General features: G+C 39.8%; 1 protein-coding gene across 1 annotated transcript in view; it reads left to right on the top strand.

Moving 5' to 3' along the window:
* LOC126184988 (uncharacterized) overlaps positions 1 to 13,159 on the top strand; it is a 253,943-nt gene extending 240,784 nt beyond the window's left edge. Inside the window, exon 8 of the mRNA XM_049927697.1 lies at positions 12,109 to 13,159. Coding sequence (XP_049783654.1) covers positions 12,109 to 13,037 — 929 coding nt within the window. The 3' untranslated portion in view covers positions 13,038 to 13,159. The remainder of the gene's footprint in view (positions 1 to 12,108) is intronic.
* Positions 13,160 to 23,364: the final 10,205 nt, after the last annotated feature.

The following is a 23,364-nucleotide window of genomic DNA, read 5'->3' as shown; positions in this document are numbered from 1 at the left end:
AGATGGGGAAATGTAGGACAATGCTTGATTATATGGAATACAGAGCTGGCAGGTCTGTCAGCTTACATGTGTGTGGCTCACAAAATAGACAAGAGATAAAACGACACAGCCAAGTGCAACTAGTTTGCCAGGAGACTGCACTGTTCAGTTTCTTGTCGGCTGTCAAGGCGGGCACCCTGTCTGCTGTACCTATTCATGAGTGTGGTTACTTATTTACTATTGTTCTCAATTTGTACTCATCCATCTGTGTTAGCATCTGTTTCATCTCCATGTGTTGTCTGATGTTTGTTTGATCCCCTGTGACAGACTGGCTAGACTGGCACATACTTACAATTTTTTAATTATGTGCATAATACAACTTTTCATAGCTTTACTTTGTTTTCTGAATGTCAGTCCCATAGTTTTCGTAAGCTAGCACGTCCTCCTCTTGCCCACAGTTGGTGCAACCTGATGATGGAGCTTTAAGTTTCCAAAAGCAGTTGTGCAATAAAAGAGACGAATTACACTACATGATCAAAAGTACCTGCACACCCACAAAAACAGAAGTTTTTCATATTAGGTGCATTGTGCTGCTACCACTGCCAGGTACTCCATATTAGTGACCTCAGTAGTCCGTAGAGATTGTGAGAGATCAGAATGGGACGCTCCGCGGATCTCACGGACTTCAAATGTGCTCAGGTGATTGGATGTCACTTGTCATACATCTGTGTGTGAGATTCTCACACTCCTAAACATCCCTAGGTCCACTGTTTCTGATGTGATAGTGAAGTGGAGACATGGAGGGACATGTACAGCACAAAAGCGTGCAGGCAGACCTTGTCTGTTGACCGACAGAGACTGCCGACAGTTGAAAAGGGTCATAATGTGTAATAGGCAAACATCTATCCAGACCATCACATGCGAATTCCAAACTGCATCAGGATCTGCTGCAAGTACTATGACAGGTAGGTGGGAGGTGAGAAACCTTGGACTTCATGGTCGAGCGGCTGCTCATAAGCCACACATCACACCAGTAAATGCCAAACATTGCCTCGATTGGTGTAAGGAGCATAAACATTGGATGATTGAACAGTGGAAAAACTTTGTGTGGAGTTATGAATCATGGTACACAATATGGTGACCCGATGGCAGGGTGTGGGTATGGCAAATGCCTGGTGAACGCCATCTGCCAGCATGTGTAGTGCCAACAGTAAAATTTGGAGGCGGTAGTGTTATGGTGTGGTCGTGTTTTTCATGGAGGAGGCTTGCACCCTTTGTTGTTTTGCATGGCGCTATCACAGCACAGGCCTACATTGATGTTTTAAGCACCTTCTTGCTTGCCACTGTTGAAGAGCAATTCGGGGATGGCGATTCACGGCCTGTGGCGGAGTGGTTACACGACAATGACATCCCTGTAATGGACTGGCCTGCACAGAGTCCTGACCTGAATCCTATAGAACACCTTTGGGATGTTTTGGAATGCAGAATTCATGCCAGGCCTCTTCGACAGACATTAATACCTCTCCTCAGTGCAGCACTCCTTGAAGAATGGGCTGCCATTCCCCAAGAAACCTTCCAGCACCTGATCGAACATATGCCTGCAAGAGTGGAAGCTGTCATAAAGGCTAAGGTTGGGCCAACTCCATATTGAATTCCAGCATTACCAATGGAGGGCGCCATGAACTTGTAAGTGATTTTCAGCCATGTGTCCAGATACTTTTGATCACATAGTGTATTAACAACTGAAATTAATTTTTATTTCATTAAAATCCCTCCAGACACTTGTAAAAGACCACAGTTGTCAACACTGTAGAGTGTGCAGCAACTCAACAGACCAACTCAAATATTGATACACAAAATTTCTCTACTGTCCCTCTTACCTCCAACGTATGAGCAGTTACTGCAACAGTATACACAGGATCATTATGTGTTCCCTCTATCCGCTCCCTCATCAGGTAGAAGATTATGAGGCCCTCACAGGCCTAATCACACAGCTCCCCTCCTCATTCCCCCTGAGTGGGAATATTAATTCACACAGTGTGGTTTAGGATTCCACTGTCACAAGAGTCAGAGTAGAGTTGTTTCTTGTTGATAGAGAGTCTTGTCTTTTGGATGTAGGGCAGCACACAGGATTCAGTATTACTGTGGTGCCATTCACTGCCATCATTTTTTCAGTATGCTCTTCAGCCCCCCCGCCCCTCTCTCTCCGATGACTTGGATTGCATTGAATACCTGACAGCCTCAGTTCACCTGCCAGACACTATACAACCAACTCACTGTGTTTGAACACCATGGCAACATCTATGATTTAATGGATCACACCGCAAAAATGATCCACCATGCTGCTAAAGCATCCATTTCACATGTAACCAAGATTTTTGAGTTAACCTCCCATTTGCTCTTATTTCACTCCTGTTTGATAACTGCTCTTTCACTAATTTTTAGCTTGTTATTCAAGTATCTATGAAATCCTTGTGTAATATGGGCTTGAATTGATCAAAACTTTAAGTAGACTTTGCCTCACTCAAATTCATTATTCAGACTTTTCTGTTCAATGTACTGATTTCATTAGTGTAATTAATTTTGCTGAAAACCATGTTAACTAAAATTATTAACAAATTAAAACTTTAGTACAGTATGAGATAGGAAATTTTTGAGCTAATCAATAGAGTTTTATTGACATCACACATTAGAAAGACAGGGTTCCAGACTTTATAGTAACATAATTTGATTTCCCTTAAAATAATTAACTTGATAGATAATTGTTATCAATGTCTGAATACACTCTCAATTACTTTCACCATTGGTACCATTTTGCCTGTTACATTCCAGATTTCAGCACTACTTCTGTTGCCCAGTTTTTCTGAATCAGATGACACCTTTCACTAATTGAATGATTCAGTAATTAAGAATTTGCATTTATGATTATAAATCTAAAATTCCACATGAATTTCCCAATGCAAATGTATAAAATGGTTTCATTATATTTTGCATTTTTATTAACTGCTACATATTTTATAAACAAAATTATCATCATAACATATAGTCCATCTGAATTAGCAAAATTTAAACTAGTCACTTTTCTAACCAAAATGTTGTTTCTGAATCACAATATGTTCATTCCCGTCTTTATGTGGCACACTGCACCCCAAAATAGTCACTCCCGGACAAGCTAGTAAATAAGCAGTATGTATATCAGTATATGTAATAATGTTACAAAGTCCAAATTCCACTTGCAACATACTGACATCTCTGTGAAAATCCCATGAAGTCATTGACATTCTCGTATCTTTGTGAATCTCTATCATCAAAATTTAATTCACACCTAATCATTGATCGTGCAATACTTCAAAGTTATCAGCTGTATATATTGTATTAATTTTCCATGTCAACTGAAAATATTTCTGTGCATTAATATCTATCATCTTGCAACTTAATGTTGCCACTAACTGTGTAATCAGAAGCCAACTTTGATATTTAACTGTGAGATTTTCTAGGTAAAAGTGCACTGTGATTGTCAAACTGTTTTGTAGGAATTTGAACGTGTCTGCCTGTAAACAACTATTTTGTGTGAAAATTGGAACTGGTCATCATGTCATATATAGTGACAATAAATATGGAAAACAGTCAAAGTTAGTTAAAAAGTGTGTAGCTTACATTGTTAGAGCAGTTCCTGAAATTCAGTTTACAGCAGTTTAACATGTTTTCTTCAATGAGACACCAAGAACAGAACAAAGATTTGCAGTTAGATCACATTCCACACAGTCTTCAGTCAGCTATGAAGACAGTCTGTCTCCTAGTGGAGTAATGACTACCACTTCATGGAGCTAGGAGTCATCATTGTCTGTGGCTCATGACATATCACCTGGTCTTGATAGGATCCATTACAGCATGGTATGTCACCTCACAAGTAGTGCAAAGAAATTCTCCTAGCCCATTTTAATTTGATGAGGGCAGTTTCACAACTCATGGAGAAAACCCATTTTAATCATCCTTTCTGAAATCTGGAGAGGACCATACAAATCCTAGTAGCCATCATAGTGCTACCCTTGTAGTTGCATGGGAAAAACCCTAGTGTGGATGATCAGCTGCTGCCTTGTTTGGATTTTGGAGTCCAGGCAGTTTCTTATTTGCTTTCAGTGTGAGTTCAACATATATCAATCATACTTAGAAAAAGAGTCTAGATCACAAACATCACATTTATTTATGTCACCTAGACTGTTTTTCTAAGTACAGTTGTGAAACTGAATGTTGTTTCCCCAAAACGTTTCCAACATATAGCAATCCAGCCTTGATAATCTGACCCTCCTGGAAGTGACTGTACAACAGGCTTTCCTGTACATGTCACCTAATAGTTGTTTTCTTTGACCTTGAGGTAGCCTGTGATACTGCTAGGAGTCAAAATATAATTTGAGAGCTCCATGAATCAACCATTCTTAGATATTTCCCTGTATTTCAATTGTTCTTTCTTTCCTTACATCATTTTATATAAAGGGTGTTTTAGGAGGAACATTAAATATTTTAGGAGGTGGTAATCTAGACTAATTTGAAGAAAACATAAAGTGTAATATGTGTCCTGCTTTTTTCAATCGGTTACAAAGTTACAACTATAACAATTTAACCTAAACAAAAACTCACAGAAGCTGTTAAGCAAAGGCAAATGATTAAGTTCAAAGTTGATTTTCGTAAATTTCCCCCTAGCTTAAGTGTGATACTGGGAGAACATACTCATCCTTGTAACCAAAAGAACATCTTGCAATAATACTGTGAGCTCATTTCCTTAACCAATTGTCTGTCATACCAGACAACTCATTTACAGAGAAGCATTTGTGAGAATGTCTCCACAAAGGCATGTGGCTTTTCATTGGTCCACAGGTGTGAGTTTAGAGTCTTATTGATACTGTCATAAGTGAAAGTGGCTTCATGAGTAAACAGTATTAGTTGGATTACTCAGCAATTTTTATGAGGCAAGAACAATGTTCCAATCATGTACCTTCAGTGGTACTGAATCCATAATAAATTGTCAGGATAGTGGCCATTCATACCTAATATCTGCCATATCGTGTATGTGGCATGCTCATAGACATAGAAATTCTGCATGTACTTTTTTGATGGACTACATTTGACCAACTGAATGTTGTCTTTTTTTAACACACACTGTTCATTTGCATGCTCAGATGAGGTTTGACTGCTGGGCACTGATTGCACCATGTAGCCTTTAGCTGCTGAATTTTGGTGATCCTTAATTGAAACAGTTTTCTTTGCAACAATCAAACATGAGCAACACACTTCATTTGAAACCTGACCATGTTGCCTGAAATGGGAATGTGTCCTTTTTTGCCTTTATGACTACTAATTTTAAGTGAAAAGGTTGCTTTGAGAGGATAACAGTTCATACCATTTATTTCATTTTTTTGAGTTTGTAATGCACTTCCTAACAGTGGTTAGACCCAATCGTGCTCATATTAGCATCTAAAATCAGTTCCACTTTCAAGTTTGCCATTTCTTTGTGGACTTTTCCAAATTATGCTTTGTAACAGTTCATGGGAGCCTTAATAATTGTTCAAACAATAATGTAACCCTTCAACAGTTACTGCTGAGTAAGAACGATGATACTTATTTTTTCACTGTTTTTGTGTGTCATTGCACAAATTTGCTGCAGATAAACTGATTAATCACTCACTGTTGTTGTATGTTTATCAACAACTGCAAACTGTTGGTGTGTGGATTGCATTGGACTATTCCATGTGAAACCCAAACAACTGCTGCCCTCACATTTCATGGAGGCACATGAACAATGGCAGTTTGCATTTTTTGAGCAAAAGAGCAAGATAATGCTTCCCACAAGAAAAAGTATCCTCAACTATGAATATTCAAAAGAACTAACAAATCAGAAAGGCTGCAACTGACTTCATCGTACCAATATCAGTAGCAGTATCCCTTACAACCAGTCTCTTGCAGTTCAGTTAATTTTGATGAAAATCTTACTTGGCTGCCACACCTGGCAAGTCTGAAGGCAATCTGTCTGAGAGCCCTAAATGTTTCAAAATGTGTTAGTCACAGGGCTGGATAAGCAGGAAAAACTTATCTGCTGGAGTTTTATCAAACCTTTGTACAATTCCAGCTCACTATGGATTTACAATATAACTAAATAGGCTTCCACTGTTGGTGTCTCAATGAGTATAATTCTGCTGGGTATTGTACTGCATCGTTGTATAAAATACTTTAATTATAAACTATAAAACTGATGTTTTGGCCATCTTATAGTGGCCTTCCTCAGGGCAAGACTGGTTTGCGAGGAGGAAAGATGCCTCTATTTATTACAGATGATCGATGTCAATATGTCATATCTGTAGAACTTGATTGGCCCTAGAATATAATACATTAGTCATTACAAAAGGGAGAGCATAGGAAATAAGCTTGTTAGTGATTGGTGACAGCCTGAAAATCACTTAAAAGCCAAATAGTCCACAGGTAGCTTCTTTACTACATTCTTCCTTTCACAATGACTAATGTATTACATTCTTGGGCCAGTAAAATTTCACAAATATAATGTACTAATACCGATGTCATAGTAAAACACCCAGAATAATTTTAATCATTATGGATTTATGGGTCAGTTAGAGAATTATATTTAAAAATATTAAATGCCGCCCACCATAAGAGAATTAGGCTGGCCATCAGGGCATGTAAGATCAGCCCCATTTTCAGCCTCTCTGCTGAGGCTGATGAGCTGCTTCCTCACATCAGGTGGCAACTCCTTGTGGTGTGACACAAATGTAATACTCCCCACCCCAAACAGCTTACCACTATATTGCTTGCCTACATTTCAAACAACTCTTCAACTCTTCTCCAACAGTCGCTGAGCAGTGAGGCCTTTTGGAATATGTGCAAAGAATTTTCTTTTAGAAATGCTTTTGACAGATACTGATGATTCATGACAAGGTTGGGATCAAAATCCCACTTGGCTTCTTAAGAGGCATATAATTATTTTAGACTCAGCTATAGTTAAGGAAGAGTGCAGTCCAAATGTAATTTTTAAATCTGTTTTTATAATATTATAGACAAGTGCCACACTCTTACTGAAGTGTATACACATGGCAGAAAACAAGTGAATACCCTTGGCTTTGGGTGGTATTCCCTGGCTGCATCTTCAGGTATTGAATCCCTGATCAGTTTAAAGTTTTTTTGATGCTGAACTGTATGTGATCCTGAAAGCATTGGAGCATATGAGACATCATCAGGCAAGAAGTTCATCTGTTCTGATTCTCGTAGTGTCCTACAAGCATTGGAACAAATGTACTCAGCAGATGAAATAATCCAGTTTCAATTAATGTGGGACAAAGTGCTCCCTTTTCAGCAGTAAGGGAAGCTGGTAACATTGTAATGGGTACCAGGTGATGAAAGAATTTGGAGAAATGAGATATCAGATGTAGCAGCCAAGAAGATCAACATAGAAATTGGTGTGCTCTGTGTAAAATTCTGGTTAAGGCTGTCGTTCTGTTGTTGAGTCCAAAAGCCATGCAGCTTTTGGGGAGGAGTGGCAAGCTGCATTACGTGAAGCCAACCATGTAGATGAGGTGTTATGGTACTCTTCAGCAGAACTTGTAGCATAATATTCTCATTTGCCATATTTGATGACTAAGAATAATGGGTCCTCCGTTAATGAGTATTTACCTGGGGGAAAAATCTTGGAGAAGAAAGGGTATAGATTCCACACACACTCTGATACCTGAGTGGTTGTTTCCAGAACATAGTGTACACCCTGTCAAGTGCAACTGCACAGCTTTTCACCCTGTAGTAGCAGAGATTGAGTCACTTACAGCCAAACTTGTATTGCAGCAATAAAGCAATTAGTTTAATTCCTTCACTTGACTCACACCAGAGCACCCTGATTAGTGCTGAAACCCCACAAGTGAAGCTTGGTGTCATCATTACCACCAGTCTCCAGAAAGAACTGGGAATAGTCTCAAGTCTCAAGCAACAGACATAATTGGTGCTAATATAAGTGACAATTTGCAACTGACTATAACCTGTGCTCTGAGTTGCTTCCAAGACGGCCTATTCCACAAGAGACACACACAGTGTGTACATCTGCTTTGTTAGCCTCCCATCATACTAATTGTGTAGGAGAAACCATTGTGTCCTTAATATTTCAAGTGCCTGCATCCAGCAGCCATTTCCTCCACCCCACCCCTCTATGTATCAGCCTGAATCTCAATTAAGAAGAGGCTGTTGCTCAAGCAGAAGAGATGAGGCTCATTGGTTCTTACCTCTTTGTCATATGGAGGCAATACACCAGATTTGTTTCGTTAAAGTGTGAGGCCTTATTGACACTTCCTACAAACAATATTTTTATGCAGAGAGCCCCACATCAGAGTGCAACCCACCACCAACAGGTGATCAAGATTCTGTGTGGATGCCATAAACAATGGGAGATACTGCCAAGCTCTGTAACGCTTACTGCTGCTCCACCACAGGCACAGATGCTGCCATATGAAACTGGCTGATACTTACTAACTCAGCATCCAGCTTTTCACACACAAGTTATTTCTTAATTGAAGTAATGGCTGCAATCCAGGAAGGATGGAGTCTCTTCACACCTGCACTACCATGGTAATGATAACAAAAATTCTGCTATTACCTCTGCATTGGTTAGTTATTTGAATTGAGGTTATCACAGGATGCAGGACTGTGATGTTGTCTATGCGTTTAGGTATGATTACCCAGTAATACGGGCCAATTGAGAGATAGAAAGTGGACAGAAATGTTTGAAGAATAACAGGTTTAAGGGCAGAGGGCAAAAAGTGCCATGGCAAGAGCCACGAGAAAAAAAAACCTCTACAATAATCTGGTAGTAGGAGCAGTAGTGAATTGCTTGCTATCTGTGACTGATCATGTTATGTTAGTAACAAGTATCATGCAGCTCGATGCCAGTGTCCTTGCCATCTGCTCATCATAGAGAGGTCAGTCATCTGTGTGGCGATACCATGTGCTACTGTGGTTGGTGCCACTGCTGTGTCCTGTCACAACTCAGTCAATGGGGTGACAGGGTGGAGTTGCTGTCCCCTCATGGTTGCAGCCTGTTTCCCAGCATTATCTCTTTAGGTAGTGTTGCAAGCTGTGACTTTCCCAACTCCACCTTGTAGACCACTGGTTGGGAGCTCCAGTGGTTCAGCCCTGCTTCCTGTCGAGATGTTCGGCTTCCTCCAGGGAGCTGCTGCTGTGGTACAGAGGACGGCCGCAAGGTCTGCGTGTTGTTACTGCAACTGGTGGGAGGCTTCCTCAGCCACTGCTGTGAAGGCAGCTTTGTAAGTGACCTATTCTGCCTCGGCAGCCTCGAGGTGCACAGTTGCCTTCTTGATGACCTCTTACTTCTCAGGTGCTGGCTACACTGCCCTCTCTTCTGCTTGCAGCCAGTCCTCCCCACCACTGTCATTGGCGAGATTTTCCAGCCAATCACAATTGGCTGCTGTGTATCTGTGCCTTCATCTTCAACAGTTTTTCTTCTTGGTCATGGTCTTCTCGTACCTGGCTCAGCTGTGACAAGAGAAGGCTGGGTAGCTATGCCAGTTTGCAATATACGGCCCAACACAGTTAGCACATGTCGAAGCTGCTTCTTTCCTTCTGTCATAGGTGCAGCTGTAATGCCTGTCTGAGTACTTGATGCATCTCAGGGCATTGCAGCAAAAACTTAGCCACATGTCCCTCTTCTTGGCACCTGAAGCACTGGGGCTTAGGGTCCAGGCCTGTAGGGAGAGATTCTATTTGAATCGAGAAGACTAGGTGCTTCTGAAATGTGAAGATGTCACCTGCCATTTGTATGGTTCTGATAAATGATGGTGATGGTGATGATGATGATGATGATGATGATGACGATGATGATGACGATGATGACGAAGATGATGGTTGGTTTGTAGGGTGCTCAACTGTGTGGTGATCAGTGCCCATACAAATTCCCAACCTTTGCTCAGCCCAGTCTCGCCACTTTCATAAATGATGATGAAACGATGAGGACCACACACACACCCAGTCATCTCGAGGCAGGTGAAAATCCCTGACCCCGCCGGGAATCGAACCCGGGATCCCGTGCTCGGGAAGCAAGAATGCGACCGCGAGACCATGATGGCTCTGACAAATATTGACAGCTTCTTCCTGTTGGTCTGGTAATGCAGCTTGACTGCCACATCCTTGCCATGAATCTCTCTTGTACCTCTGCATTGTACTTATAAGGGAGGGACACGTGTACGGTCATCATCTTTGTTTCATCTATCGGCATATCGCTGCATTTAATGACCGAAGGCCCCTTCACTGTTTCAGATTACTTCTGGCTGCCTCGTTTTTCGATGCTGCTTTGTGAAAACATGACAGTTTTGCTCCTGTCATGGGTAAGACACAATGGCAATTTTCTTTCTTCAAGTGCCACAGCACAAGCACATGCCACAGCTCTCCAACTGCCTCATTACTGTACCACACAACAACAATGTTGTCTCATTTCACTTGGTCAGGCTGAACTAACTTGGCTGCAGTCCCTAGCCTCATCTGCTAGTGCAACTCACACTTGATCATAGCTCCTGTTAAAACAAAAACAGCCAAAGAAATTAAAAGCACTAAACATAGATCAAAACTAAGAGATCAAACTATGCTGAGCAATAACCATTTTTTTGTAATTTACATTTGTTTATTCAGCTGGAAATCGTGTGTTGATTCTGTGCTTAAGAATTTTTTTTTTTATAATATGAAATGTTTAACCTTTGCTGCTCATTAGACCAGTGTCTTTTGATTGCATGGTTAACAGAAATATTTAGAGCCTTAGCCCTTACTTAATATTTTTTGAAGTTAAAGCAATGCAGTCAGCAAGCCTACAAACTAGTGAAGTTGTCAGATGTGAACGTCAGACCTTGTTCTTTGGGTGCTGCTGCCAGCTGATATGTAAGAGAAAGTGCTTCACCATATTTTTAGACTAGGAAATACTCATGACTTAAGATCCATATGTAGTTCATTATAACCAGATTTAATGTATTAAATTAACCTCAAGACCTATACACATTTTATTTTATTCTTATCAGGTTACTGTTAGTTTTTGCATTTAGCTAAACATGACGATTCAGTGGTGCACTTTGGTTGCCATCTTAAGATGATAGGCAGTATTTCAGTTTGTTGAAATGTTGCCGCACCATTGCAGCATGGTATCTCAGTTGAGGATAGTGTTCATTTGTACTGCTGCAACGTCGTGTTTAATAGACTGTAAAATCTTATGGCAAACTCATCAAAAATACAAGTTATTAGTTGTTTTTTAGATGTTGTCCCACAGATTCTACATATTTTTCTACATATTTATTGAATGTCATTCAAATTGAAACTCAAATATATTATGTACAAGCGGTTTTGCCAGCCGTTGTGGCCGAGCGGTTCTGGGCACTTCAGTCCAGAACCGCGCGACAGCTACAGTCACAGGTACGAACCCTGCCTCGGGCATGGATGTGTGTGATGTCCTTAGGTTGGTTTGGTTTAAGTAGTTCTAAGTTCTAGGAGACTGATGACCTCAGATGTTAAGTCCCATAGTGCTCAGAGCCATTTGCCGTTTAAACAAGCAGTTTCAATCTCAAAGATACTAAGATTCAACCAATTTCAACATTTCAACTCATACTGGTCACTGATTGGTCTCTCATGTCAGTTGATTCCTTATTCTTACACACGGGTTCTTAAAAATATGGATGGTATGCGTAGTTCCCTGCAGTAAAAGAGTTTAGGTGTTTTTTGCCTAGTGTTGGTGCGAAATGACTGCCAAATGGTTCTCCATGCCTCTGATATCACTACCATATTCATTTTTCCACTGGTAGGCTAAATGCCTTCAACACCCTGTTGTTGATGTGAGATATTGAGATACACTGAACGAAATAAAGCTCATGCTTTTGGCAATTGCAGTTGCATTGACAGGCATAAATTTATAACTCCACCACCTCCCTCTTTTGTCTGCACCCTACCCTACCACTGAGGACAGTTAGTATCAATTTTGTATTTTCTATATCAGTGTTGTTTGTACAAAAATTGGGTTGAAATATCTGTTCTTTGTGAATATTTTTGTAAAGAAATAATTTTAACTCTAGTGTTCTTCCTTTTTTACAGAAATTCCAAATCCTCAGCATACTTCAAAGGATACTCGGGCTACGCCTTCACCATCACATAGTGTAGCATCAGTCAGTGGCAAAAAACACGATATGTCAGATGATGTCTCACCAATTGACAAGGATGCCTTAAATATTGTGGAAGTTGACTCGAATGCCCCTGGTGGGGATTCGTTGGAGCTTGTGGAGCTCGAACATCGAGCTCGTTCAATTCGGTCATTGATAATGCAGTGTGATGCTGAAAGAGAGAATGTATCTGAAATTAGTGACAAGTCTGCAGGAATTGGTTCAACTGAATTTGGTAATAGAAAACACGATATTTTAGATGGTATCACTGTGACCCAGAAGCATCAAGAATTAGATCCTCTTTTATTGGTATGTGCACCTGGATCTAAAGTGGTCTTAACATCATGTAAGAAAAGCGGAACAGATTTAAACTGTAAAAGTAAACTTACAGTATATGAGAGACTTGGTCACAATGCAGTGCTTGTATCTGGTGATTACACAGTTTTGGAATCTAAAATTCCAGAAAACAATTCAACAGAAGTGGCACATGGAAATGGGAAAGGTGGTGATAATGAAACAGTTGGGTGTGACAGTTGCCTTCCTAGCACTCCAGAATCATCATGTATTCATAACTCTACAGGAGTAGAATCTGTCTTCCATAATACAGGTCCATTGCAAATAACTATTAGTGCACTAAATGTTGGCTCACTGTCTAGGAAAGATCTGCAAACAAATCCACAATCAGCAGAAAAAATGAAAGAAAAGAATATCCATAAAGTAGTGGAAACAAGTAAAATGTGTACAAAACTGCGTGAAAGAATTAAACGCACTCAACAACTTAAAAAATGTAAAGAAGATAATATTAAAGAAGAAACCATAATACTAGGAACAGTTGAGGAATACAAGTCATTAAATACAAAATAACATCAGAATTATATTGTGAAAATATTCATTTTATGTGAATTTGTGTTATATGTGTTGAATCGGATAAACCAGTAAAATTACCTATGTTATAATTTAATGCCACTTCATAATAAATAGCCTCTTCAAACCAATTTTGACTAGCTTTGTTGATTTCCTGAACAACACATTCCTCAATCATCTCACAAGTAACATTAGATCATTTTATTAGGAATACTTTTACCCGTTATTTCTCGAACACACAGACAGACAGATGCTGGAATAATAGAAAACAGGGAAGTTGGACAATGAACTGTTAACTGACCTTGGAAAGTGTTTTGTTAATATAACAACAACATATTTCGTACATTGTCTTCATAAAATGTTTTCACATTTGTTGCATCATTGCTGAACTGTGCCAGCATCCTATTGAAGGTCAGAATGTGATTAGTTGCTTAGCACCATGTATCAAGTGTAGCATGAACAGTGCAGCAATGTTAAGCCTGAAATGTGCATCGGTGGCAGTGACTTGGATTAAGATAGAGCAGGATTGAAATCTCCACGAGATTACACAAATTTTCATGCTTTCTATAAATTTCTTAAGGTAAGTACTTCCAATTATTGTTCCACCTGAACTTTAGCTCCATCTCTAAGGCCTAGTTTTCAGCAGGACATTAAATTCCATTCTTCCTCCCTTCCCTTTTGCAATGCTTCTGTTAATTTCAACTATATATTGTTTGCCAAAGTTAATGTGCATATTACTGTGTGTTACTAACAATAAAAGTTTTTGTTTATAGAATGCATTGAGAAGTTTCAAATATTCGCTGTTGTTTACAGATGATATACAAAAGAATTTATAAACACTTAATACAGAAAAAATGGCGAACTGGAAACTATTTGGTTTTCAAAAAGGATTGTCATATGAACAATCTATATTTGCCTTGACAGATGATGTACCAGAATTTGAAATCATTGTCAGTTGGGATATTTTGTGATATTGCTAACGCTTTTGAGTGTGTGAATCATGATAGCCTCATGCAAAAGTTAAAATAATATGGAATAGTAGAAAGCAGGTTTGTGTCATTTACTTAATTTGCAATATAGAAAGAGAATGTTTTGTATTCCCCAATTTAGACAAAGAAATGTATTTGCACTTTATTGAATACATTTAAACATAGAATAAATGATGCATGGTTCGTAAGAGCTACTGATCCTGTCACTTTTATCTGTCAAAAAAAAAGTGAAAATTGGCCTGCAGTCATTTTGCTTTACGTTGACTGGCTGACAAACCCACTTACGCTGCTGGCTGGAGATGCTTTGCTGCTTGCAGCTGACAGTGACCCTACTGGACGTAGGTGTAACAAGGCATATCAGTAGTGTGGATTTATCTGTTAATACTTCCTGCAGCATTACAAGATCCCTCTTCACTTGAAAATGACCTGGTGGATCCATTGTAGGATGGCATGGTGGCAATTTGTTGGTGCCAGATGTGGTCCCAGCTGGCACCTTCTGGACATTGATGCTCTGGCTGGGAGAGGTGGTCAAGAAGCTGGAGCTGGCTGGTCAGACTGAGGTGCTCGAAGCACAGATGGTTTGACCACTGGAGAACCACGTCAAAGTCCACAAGGACTACCAGCAGCAGCACCAAATGCCCATCATGCCTGGTGAGATGAAGATCATGGCATGGAGCCAGCCACTGCTGAGGTAGCATGTTGAATGGTGGACACATCTGGCAGAAATGCTACAACCAAAGCTGATTCCAACACTTGTGGAGTAACACCCACAAAGTCGCCACCAAAACCAGTTGGCAGCCTTGTTACTCCAAAATTAACTCCCGAATCCAACATGGGTCCACCCAAAATTACGCATACAGATTGAGGTGTCCACGCAAAATAGCATTGCTTCTTCAACTCAAGCAGACAGCAGTATTAAAGGTTGAGCAGCATCAGATGTGAATGCTTTTCCAGACACTTCTCCAGACTTCAGCGATGGATGGATGTATGTCACACTGTGAGAAGCTTGGAAAGCGTTAAGAGCTAGCTTGGATGTGGCTGTCCTCCTATCCTTTGACATTTGGGTCTTAAATGTGTGGACAAAACATAGCATCAGGCCATTGGAGGCTGGTGAAATGTAGTAGGAGTGACAGGTTCGATGCCATTACAGGTGCAGAATTGCTGGAAGGCAGCTACCATAAACTTTGGGCCATTATCTGTGACTAAGGTCCAATATAAAATTTTTCCTTGACAGTTCTGTTGGTAGTAGTGATCATCATTGTCATCATTGAATGCTACAACGTGACAACATAGGGGAAGTGGGAGAAATGATTAACAAAAATGGTACACATAATGGCGAACAAATTGTTTCATATGGGAGGTCCTCCTGCAGAGCGATGAAGGAGCTGCAGCATGCAGTGCTGGAGAATTATGAACCCATCTATCTGACAGTCGTCCTCCACCAGTAGCAGGATACCTCAGGAAATCTGGAGCTGGTGGCTTCATGTGAAAAAACATTAGAGGCCCGGCAGTGCTCAGGCTGTCCTGCTTGAACATGCTGGAAAATACCATGCTACAGGGGATTCTTCAGGTATGCTGCTGCGACATCTCTAGAATTTATTGAGAAATCCTTCAAAGACTGCCAATATGGGAGTCAATCTAAAACATACAGTTTCCTGTCTGTCAAATTCCAAGTATTGACCCATAGAGACTCTGTAGAGAGCATCTGTATGTTGATGGCAGGGGTGGTAATGTACAGAGTACTGGTAGCTGGATAAGTACAAAGCCCGTCGATGAAGACCACAAGCCATCCATTCCGGCAGTTTACTCTTGGGTCCAAATAAAGACAGCAAAAGTTTGTGATCAGTATGTAAATGAAACTTATTTCTGTAAAGGAAAATATGGCTTGTGTTCTTGAGCTAGAGTTAAGGTTTTGAAATAAACACTACAGGCTTTTCAGAACCTATTGGAAAGTGCTGCCCTGATGCAGTAAGGAGAGGTATCCATTGCTGAAACCAATGCCAACTGAGGCTGGTGCATATTTAAATAAGGGGCTGACTTAGGCAAGTTTTGAAAATTTGGAATTCTTGTTGACAAGCCTTGGACCACTGAAAAATAAAACATTTGCAGTGCAGCCGATTGAAAGGATAGGCAATGGAAGCTGCCAGAGGAATAAACTGGGCATAATAGCTAATACTGCTGAGAAACAGCTGAAGACCCTTCACATATTTCGGAACCAACATATTTTTGATCATCTCAACATATTCCTATGAGGTCTGCAGTCCCTTTTTACTGAGTGCATGTGCTAGGTAAGTGGCAGGTCAAAATAAAGAACCTTTGGAAAAATTGCCGACAGAACTGCAAAAACCCAGTGAGGATTATGTCAGTGTTCCTTGTTTGTACAATCTAAACTAGGATGTCATCAAGATAGCTGATGCATTTGGGAATATCTGTTATCAACTGTTCTAAAAACTTTCGGAAGGTAGCAGATGTACACGCAACCCCAAATGGCAACCCATTATACTGGAAAAGGCCAAAAGGTGTGTAATACTGAGATTTTATTTGTCTCCTCGGCCAATGAAAGCTGAAAATGAGCCCTTGCAGGATCAGTGTTTGAAAAGAACTGCCAGCCAATTTGGAAAAGCATTCATCTGGCTATGGTAAGGAATGTTGTTGTTGTTGTGGTCTTCAGTCCTGAGACTGGTTTGATGCAGCTCTCCATGCTACTCTATCCTGTGCAAGCTTCTTCATCTCCCAGTACCTACTGCAACCTACATCCTTCAGAATCTGCTTAGTGTATTGAGCTCTTGGTCTCCCTCTACGATTTTTACCCTCCATGCTGCCCTCCAATGCTAAATTTGTGATCCCTCAATGCCTCAGAACATGTCCTACCAACCGATCCCTTCTTCTAGTCAAGTTGTGCCACAAACTTCTCTTCTCCCCAATCCTATTCCATATCTCCTCATTAGTTACGTGATCTACCCACCTTATCTTCAGCATTCTTCTGTAGCACCACATTTCGAAAGCTTCTATTCTCTTCTTGTCCAAACTAGTTATCGTCCATGTCTCACTTCCATACATGGCTACACTCCATACAAATACTTTCAGAAACGACTTCCTGACACCTAAATCTATATTCGATGTTAACAAATTTCTCTTCTTGAGAAACGCTTTCCTTGCCATTGCCAGTCTACATTTTATATCCTCTCTACTTTGACCATCATCAGTTATTTTACTCCCTAAATAGCAAAACTACTTTACTACTTTAAGTGTCTCATTTCCTAATCTAATTACCTCAGCATCACCCGACTTAATTTGACTACATTCCATTATCCTCGTTTTGCTTTTGTTGATGTTCATCTTATATCCTCCTTTCAAGACACTGTCCATTCCGTTCAACTGCTCTTCCAAGTCCTTTGCTGTCTCTGACAGAATTACAACGTCATCGGCGAACCTCAAAGTTTTTACTTCTTCTCCATGAATTTTAATACCTACTCCGAATTTTTCTTTTGTTTCCTTTACTGCTTGCTCAATATACAGATTGAATAACATCGGGGAGAGGCTACAACCCTGTCTCACTCCTTTCCCAACCACTGCTTCCCTTTCATGCCCCTCGACTCTTATAACTGCCACCTGGTTTCTGTACAAATTGTAAATAGCCTTTCGCTCCCTGTATTTTACCCCTGCCACCTTCAGAATTTCAAAGAGAGTATTCCAGTCAACATTGTCAAAAGCTTTCTCTAAGTCTACAAATGCTAGAAACGTAGGTTTGCCTTTTCTTAATCTTTCTTCCAAGATAAGTCGTAAGGTCAGTATTGCCTCACGTGTTCCAACATTTCTACGGAATCCAAACTGATCTTCCCCGAGGTCGGCTTCTACCAGTTTTTCTATTCGTCTGTAAAGAATTTGCGTTAGTATTTTGCAGCTGTGACTTATTAAACTGATAGTTTGGTAACTTTCACATCTGTCAACACCTGCTTTCTTTGGGATTGGAATTATTATATTCTTCTTGACATCTGAGGGTATTTCGCCTGTCTCATACATCGTGCTCACCAGATGGTAGAGTTTTGTCATGACTGGCTCTCCTGAGGCCATCAGTAGTTCTAATGGAATGTTGTCTACTCCCGGGGCCTTGTTTTGACTCAGGTCTTTCAGTGCTCTGTCAAATTCTTCACGCAGTATCTTATCTCCCATTTCATCTTCATCTACATCCTCTTCCATTTCCATAATATTGTCCTCAAGTACATCGCCCTTGTATAAACCCTCTATATACTCCTTCCACCTTTCTGCTTTCCCTTCTTTGCTTAGAACTGGGTTGCCATCTGAGCTCATGATATTCATACAAGTGGTTCTCTTCTCTCCAAAGGTCTCTTTAATTTTCCTGTAGGCAGTATCTATCTTACCCCTAGTGAGACAAGCCTCTACATCCTTACATTTGTCCTCTAGCCATCCCTGCTTAGCCATTTTGCACTTCCTATCAATTTCATTTTTGAGACGTTTGTATTCCTTTTTGCCTGCCTCATTTACTGCATTTTTATATTTTCTCCTTTCATCAATTAAATTCAATATTTCTTCTGTTACCCAAGGATTTCTATTAGCCCGCGTCTTTTTACCTACTTGATCGTCTGCTGCCTTCACCACTTCATCCCTCAGAGCTACCCATTCTTCTTCTACTGTATTTCTTTCCCCCATTCCTGTCAATTGTTCCCTAATGCTCTCCCTGAAACTCTCTACAACCTCTGGTTCTTTCAGTTTATCCAGGTCCCATCTCCTTAAATTCCCACCTCTTTGCAGTTTCTTCAGTTTCAGTCTGCAGTTCATAACCAATAGATTGTGGTCAGATTCTACATCTGCCCCTGGAAATGTCTTACAATTTAAAACCTGGTTCCTAAATCTTTGTCTTACCATTATATAATCTATCTGAAACCTGTCAGTATCTCCAGGCTTCTTCCATGTATACAGCCTCCTTTCATGATTCTTGAACCAAGTGTTAGCTATGATTAAGTTATGCTCTGTGCAAAATTCTACAAGGCGGCTTCCTCTTTCATTCCTTCCCCCCAATCCATATTCACCTACTATGTTTCCTTCTCTCCCTTTTCCTACTGACGAATTCCAGTCACCCATCACTATTAAATTTTCGTCTCCCTTCACTACCTGAATAATTTCTTTTATCTCGTCATACATTTCATCTATTTCTTCATCATCTGCAGAGCTAGTTGGCATATAAACTTGTACTACTGTAGTAGGCATGGGCTTTGTGTCTATCTTGGCCACAATAATGCGTTCACTATGCTGTTTGTAGTAGCTAACCCGCACTCCTATTTTTTTATTCATTATTAAACCTACTCCTGCATTACCCCTATTTGATTTTGTATTTATAACCCTGTAGTCACCTGACCAGAAGTCTTGTTCCTCATGCCACCGAACTTCACTAATTCCCACTATATCTAACTTTAACCTATCCATCTCCCTTTTTAAATTTTCTAACCTACCTGTCCGATTAAGTGATCTGACATTCCACGCTCCGATCCGTAGAACGCCAGTTTTCTTTCTCCTGATAACGACGTCCTCTTGAGTAGTCCCCGCCCGGAGATCCGAATGGGGGACTATTTTACCTCCGGAATATTTTACCCAAGAGGACGCCATCATCATTTAATCATACAGTAGAGCTGCATGTCCTCGGAAAAAATTACGGCTGTAGTTTCCCCTTGCTTTCAGCCGATGGTAAGGAATATGAATCCATTTATGTTTGGGCACTGACAGTAAGTTTAATGTCACCACACAGGTGTGGACTTCTGTATGACTATTGAGAGAGAGGCCTGTTGACTAAAGAGAATAGATGAAAGTACTTAATGTTGTTCAAACCAATCTACTTCCACTTTCACTTCACCCTGAAAGGCCAACAGAATTTGGTTTACATTTTGAAAAAATGTGGCACTGCAGAATTCAAGGGTCTCCCTGGACCAGGCTCAAATAATCGCACAGATTGGAAATCTAAAGTGCCAATATATTCACATGGCACTGTAAGTTGGAAAGTATTAACAGTATGCTGAACAGAAAAACCAAAATCCGAATACAAATAAAGTCCAAAAAAATTGTCTGCTGCAAAATGAGCGGTGATCACAATAAATGTCATTGTCTTCATCACTTCTTCACACTTCACAGAGACCTTAGACTGGGATATCAATCGAATTTCAGGGTGCCCATCAGACCCTGCGCTGTTCGAAGGCAGAGCAAAAATATGTTTGACGAACACACCTGTATGAAATAAGAATGTACCAGGTATATTCCTGATTTCTGTGTACAACAGTATTTTTTGTGGAATAAGAATCTACTTCGTACATTCCTGATTTCTATGCATAACAGTATTTTTTGTGAAACTATTGCATGATCACTTTCTGTAATATTGTTGATCTCTATTGCAGAAACACACAAGCTGGGCACCTTTCGGACTCTGACATAGTTCTGCTGTGTGTTTCTTGATGAGAGACTATTGGTACTAGTAACCCTGACATTGATGTAAAGTGAAAGTCAAGACAATTGGACAATAGTTAAAATACATTTAGTGCACACACGAATATAAATATTGAAGGTCAGGAATTAATTTTTCTTTGTTTCAAAACAAACTCAAACTATATACATGGTTTTACATAGACACATAACAACTTGAAATATAAATGCATTCATTGATATAGTGTGTGAAGATCAGAAATTATCATTTTTGTTGTTGTTGTTGTTGTTGTTGTTGTTGTTGTAGCAAAAAAAAACCTTATGTTATATACACTGTTTTAGAAAGGGATATTAAAACTTAAAATCTTCTACTGGATAACAGCTTTTCTCTCTTAATGAATGTTCAAGTTTATTCTTTAAGGTATTTAAATTAGCTCTCTTGAGGTCAGATGGTAGTCTGTTATAAAAGGCTGTTCCTATTGCATGTGGACTACAGTCTGCAGGTCTCCCCCCCCCCCCCCCCCCCCACACACACACACACAAACCTTATTTCCTATAGGATTTACATAGAGTAGATAGTCAGTATTTTATATTTTCTGAAGATTTCTCTACAAGGCTCTCTCCTGTTTACCTTGGCTACCACTCTTATTTCCTTTTTTCATAGTCTGAAGAGCCTTTCTGTATAGACTGCTGGTGCCTGGCCCCATATCTCAATACAATACGGAAGATGCGGATGTATCCCTCCAAAGTATATTTGTCTCGAGCTGTCATGGTCCAGGAAGGCAGAAACTCATTTCAGTAGATACACATTTGTACTGATTTCTAGCATATATGGTCTACATGTTCTTTCCATGACAGGTGTTTGTCAATAATTATATCCAAAGATTTGTTTGTTTGTGTAGCAAAGGGCCGATGGAGATGTAAATGTTCTGATTATAGTGAAGCATAAATTGCATTGTCACTGTCTTCTCTTTATTTACAAGTAGCTTCCTTGCAGTAAGATAACTTGACAAAAAATTGTAATTGATTTCATTACTGCCTGTAGTAATTTGCATATTGTGGCCCCAACTGACAAAAGCCAAGTCATCAGCATAGCTTTGTCGTATCTCCTTGTTGATACACAAATTTTATATCAGGTCATGCCTGTGAGATAGTATTGTAACTATTGTGTTTCAAGATTTGTTAGCTTCTAAGAACTTTTCCAGTCTTGCTAAGAAATTTTGTGTCTCATTTCTTGTGACATCATTTTCACTAGTTGTGCGCACCACTTATTCACTTTCATTTTTTCCTGCAGGTTGATGTCCTGTAACATTTTTCACAATTTTACTATTTATGTTGATTGGAAGTCTTTGTTATTGTCTTGTAAAATACTCACCAAATTTCTTCCGTAGCTGTCTGTCAAGAAAAGAACACTGTACCTTTTCTGTGATGGACTCTTGATTCTGTCGTCACTCCGTCTTGCTGGTGTTTAATTTGTCCCACCGTCAAGTTGTTTATGAACTTCATTGCCATCACACTTCACATTTTCATTTTATCAGTAACAGTTGTTTCAGCAGTAATTGCAGTCCACTTATTTGGAAGAGTTTGACTATCATCTGGAAATGTACTCTGTTTTCATAGTGATAACAGTTCACACTACTTCTTAGACATTATGTTCTTCATATTCATATATGCAACAGTTTGGCTTTCATGCAAAAGAGTACATTATTTTCATGATGGCTCACACATTTCAGACGTAAGTCTTTCCTTATCACTCAATAGGATGTTAATTGTTAGTTGAAGACTACTTAGGCAATCATTTAACTTCCTGATTTCATCACTACAATTTGTGCACATGCTGCTTTTACCTGTATAATCTTCACTTTCTTTTGCATCAACAAGACATGAGTCAATACAAGCCCCCATCTTCTAAGTCTGACGTCCTGTATCAGGTTTGGAAGGAAAGTTCTAATGCATTTTGCCAGTCCTCACTGGGGCCATCATAGACATTTCCAAATTGGTGGGAAATGTTTACTGGGTGGCTTGGGAAATTTCAAAAACTTGAGCTGTATGGAACATTTATGCTAACAATGGACCTGAATGATGTAAGGCGTGTGTGTGTACATAACTACCAGCGTGGAACAAATTACAATTTCCGTAATAAAACCTTCTGCATAGGATACATCACAAGCACATGTAAATTTACACTTCCCACTCAATCCTTGAAGATCTTTGCTCCATAAAGCATGCATTGTAATAGAAAACTGTCCTGTTAACAAAGTGTAAATGTCCAAAAGAGGTAACTCTGAGGGTTCAGACAGGAGGATGTTTCTGCACTAGATAATACATGTGGAAGTAGGTGGGTAACAGTGAGGTCCACTACTGTTGTGGGCACTATATGTTACTTGCCTGGAAATGTAATGCTTATCACTTAAGGTAAATTTCTGTATGCCCCCCTTCTAATGGGTACAGGGACAGCAGTTGCATATTTATGGTGATATTGGTAATACCTTCAGCTTTATGTAGTAATATTAATTTATTTGCAACTGGTTTTCAGGATGCAGCCCACCATCTTTAGCCCCCCCCCCCCCCCATTTATTTGCAACTGAGTTGTAGAGGGGCCTGAAGACTGTGGACTGCATCATCAAAACTGGTTGGAAATAAAAATAAAAACTAATACTTATAGCTGAAGGTATTATCAGTATTACTTATGGTAAATGTCCCAGACCATCTGTGTGTCATTAAAGCTACAGTTGAACTGGAACCTCCTTTGTTGCCAATTTTGTGGTCCTCAGTTCAGATAACAAATGTTACTTATTAACATTTTATTGAATACAATGAAACACAGAATAAATTATGCATAGTTCATAGCAGTTACTGAGCCTGTGAATTACTGAGCCTGTGAATTTTACGTAACTGCAAATGAAAAA

This window comes from Schistocerca cancellata, chromosome 4 (assembly GCF_023864275.1).
Source record: "Schistocerca cancellata isolate TAMUIC-IGC-003103 chromosome 4, iqSchCanc2.1, whole genome shotgun sequence".
Taxonomy (NCBI): Eukaryota; Metazoa; Arthropoda; class Insecta; order Orthoptera; family Acrididae; genus Schistocerca; species Schistocerca cancellata.
This window is presented reverse-complemented; position numbering and strand designations above follow the sequence as displayed.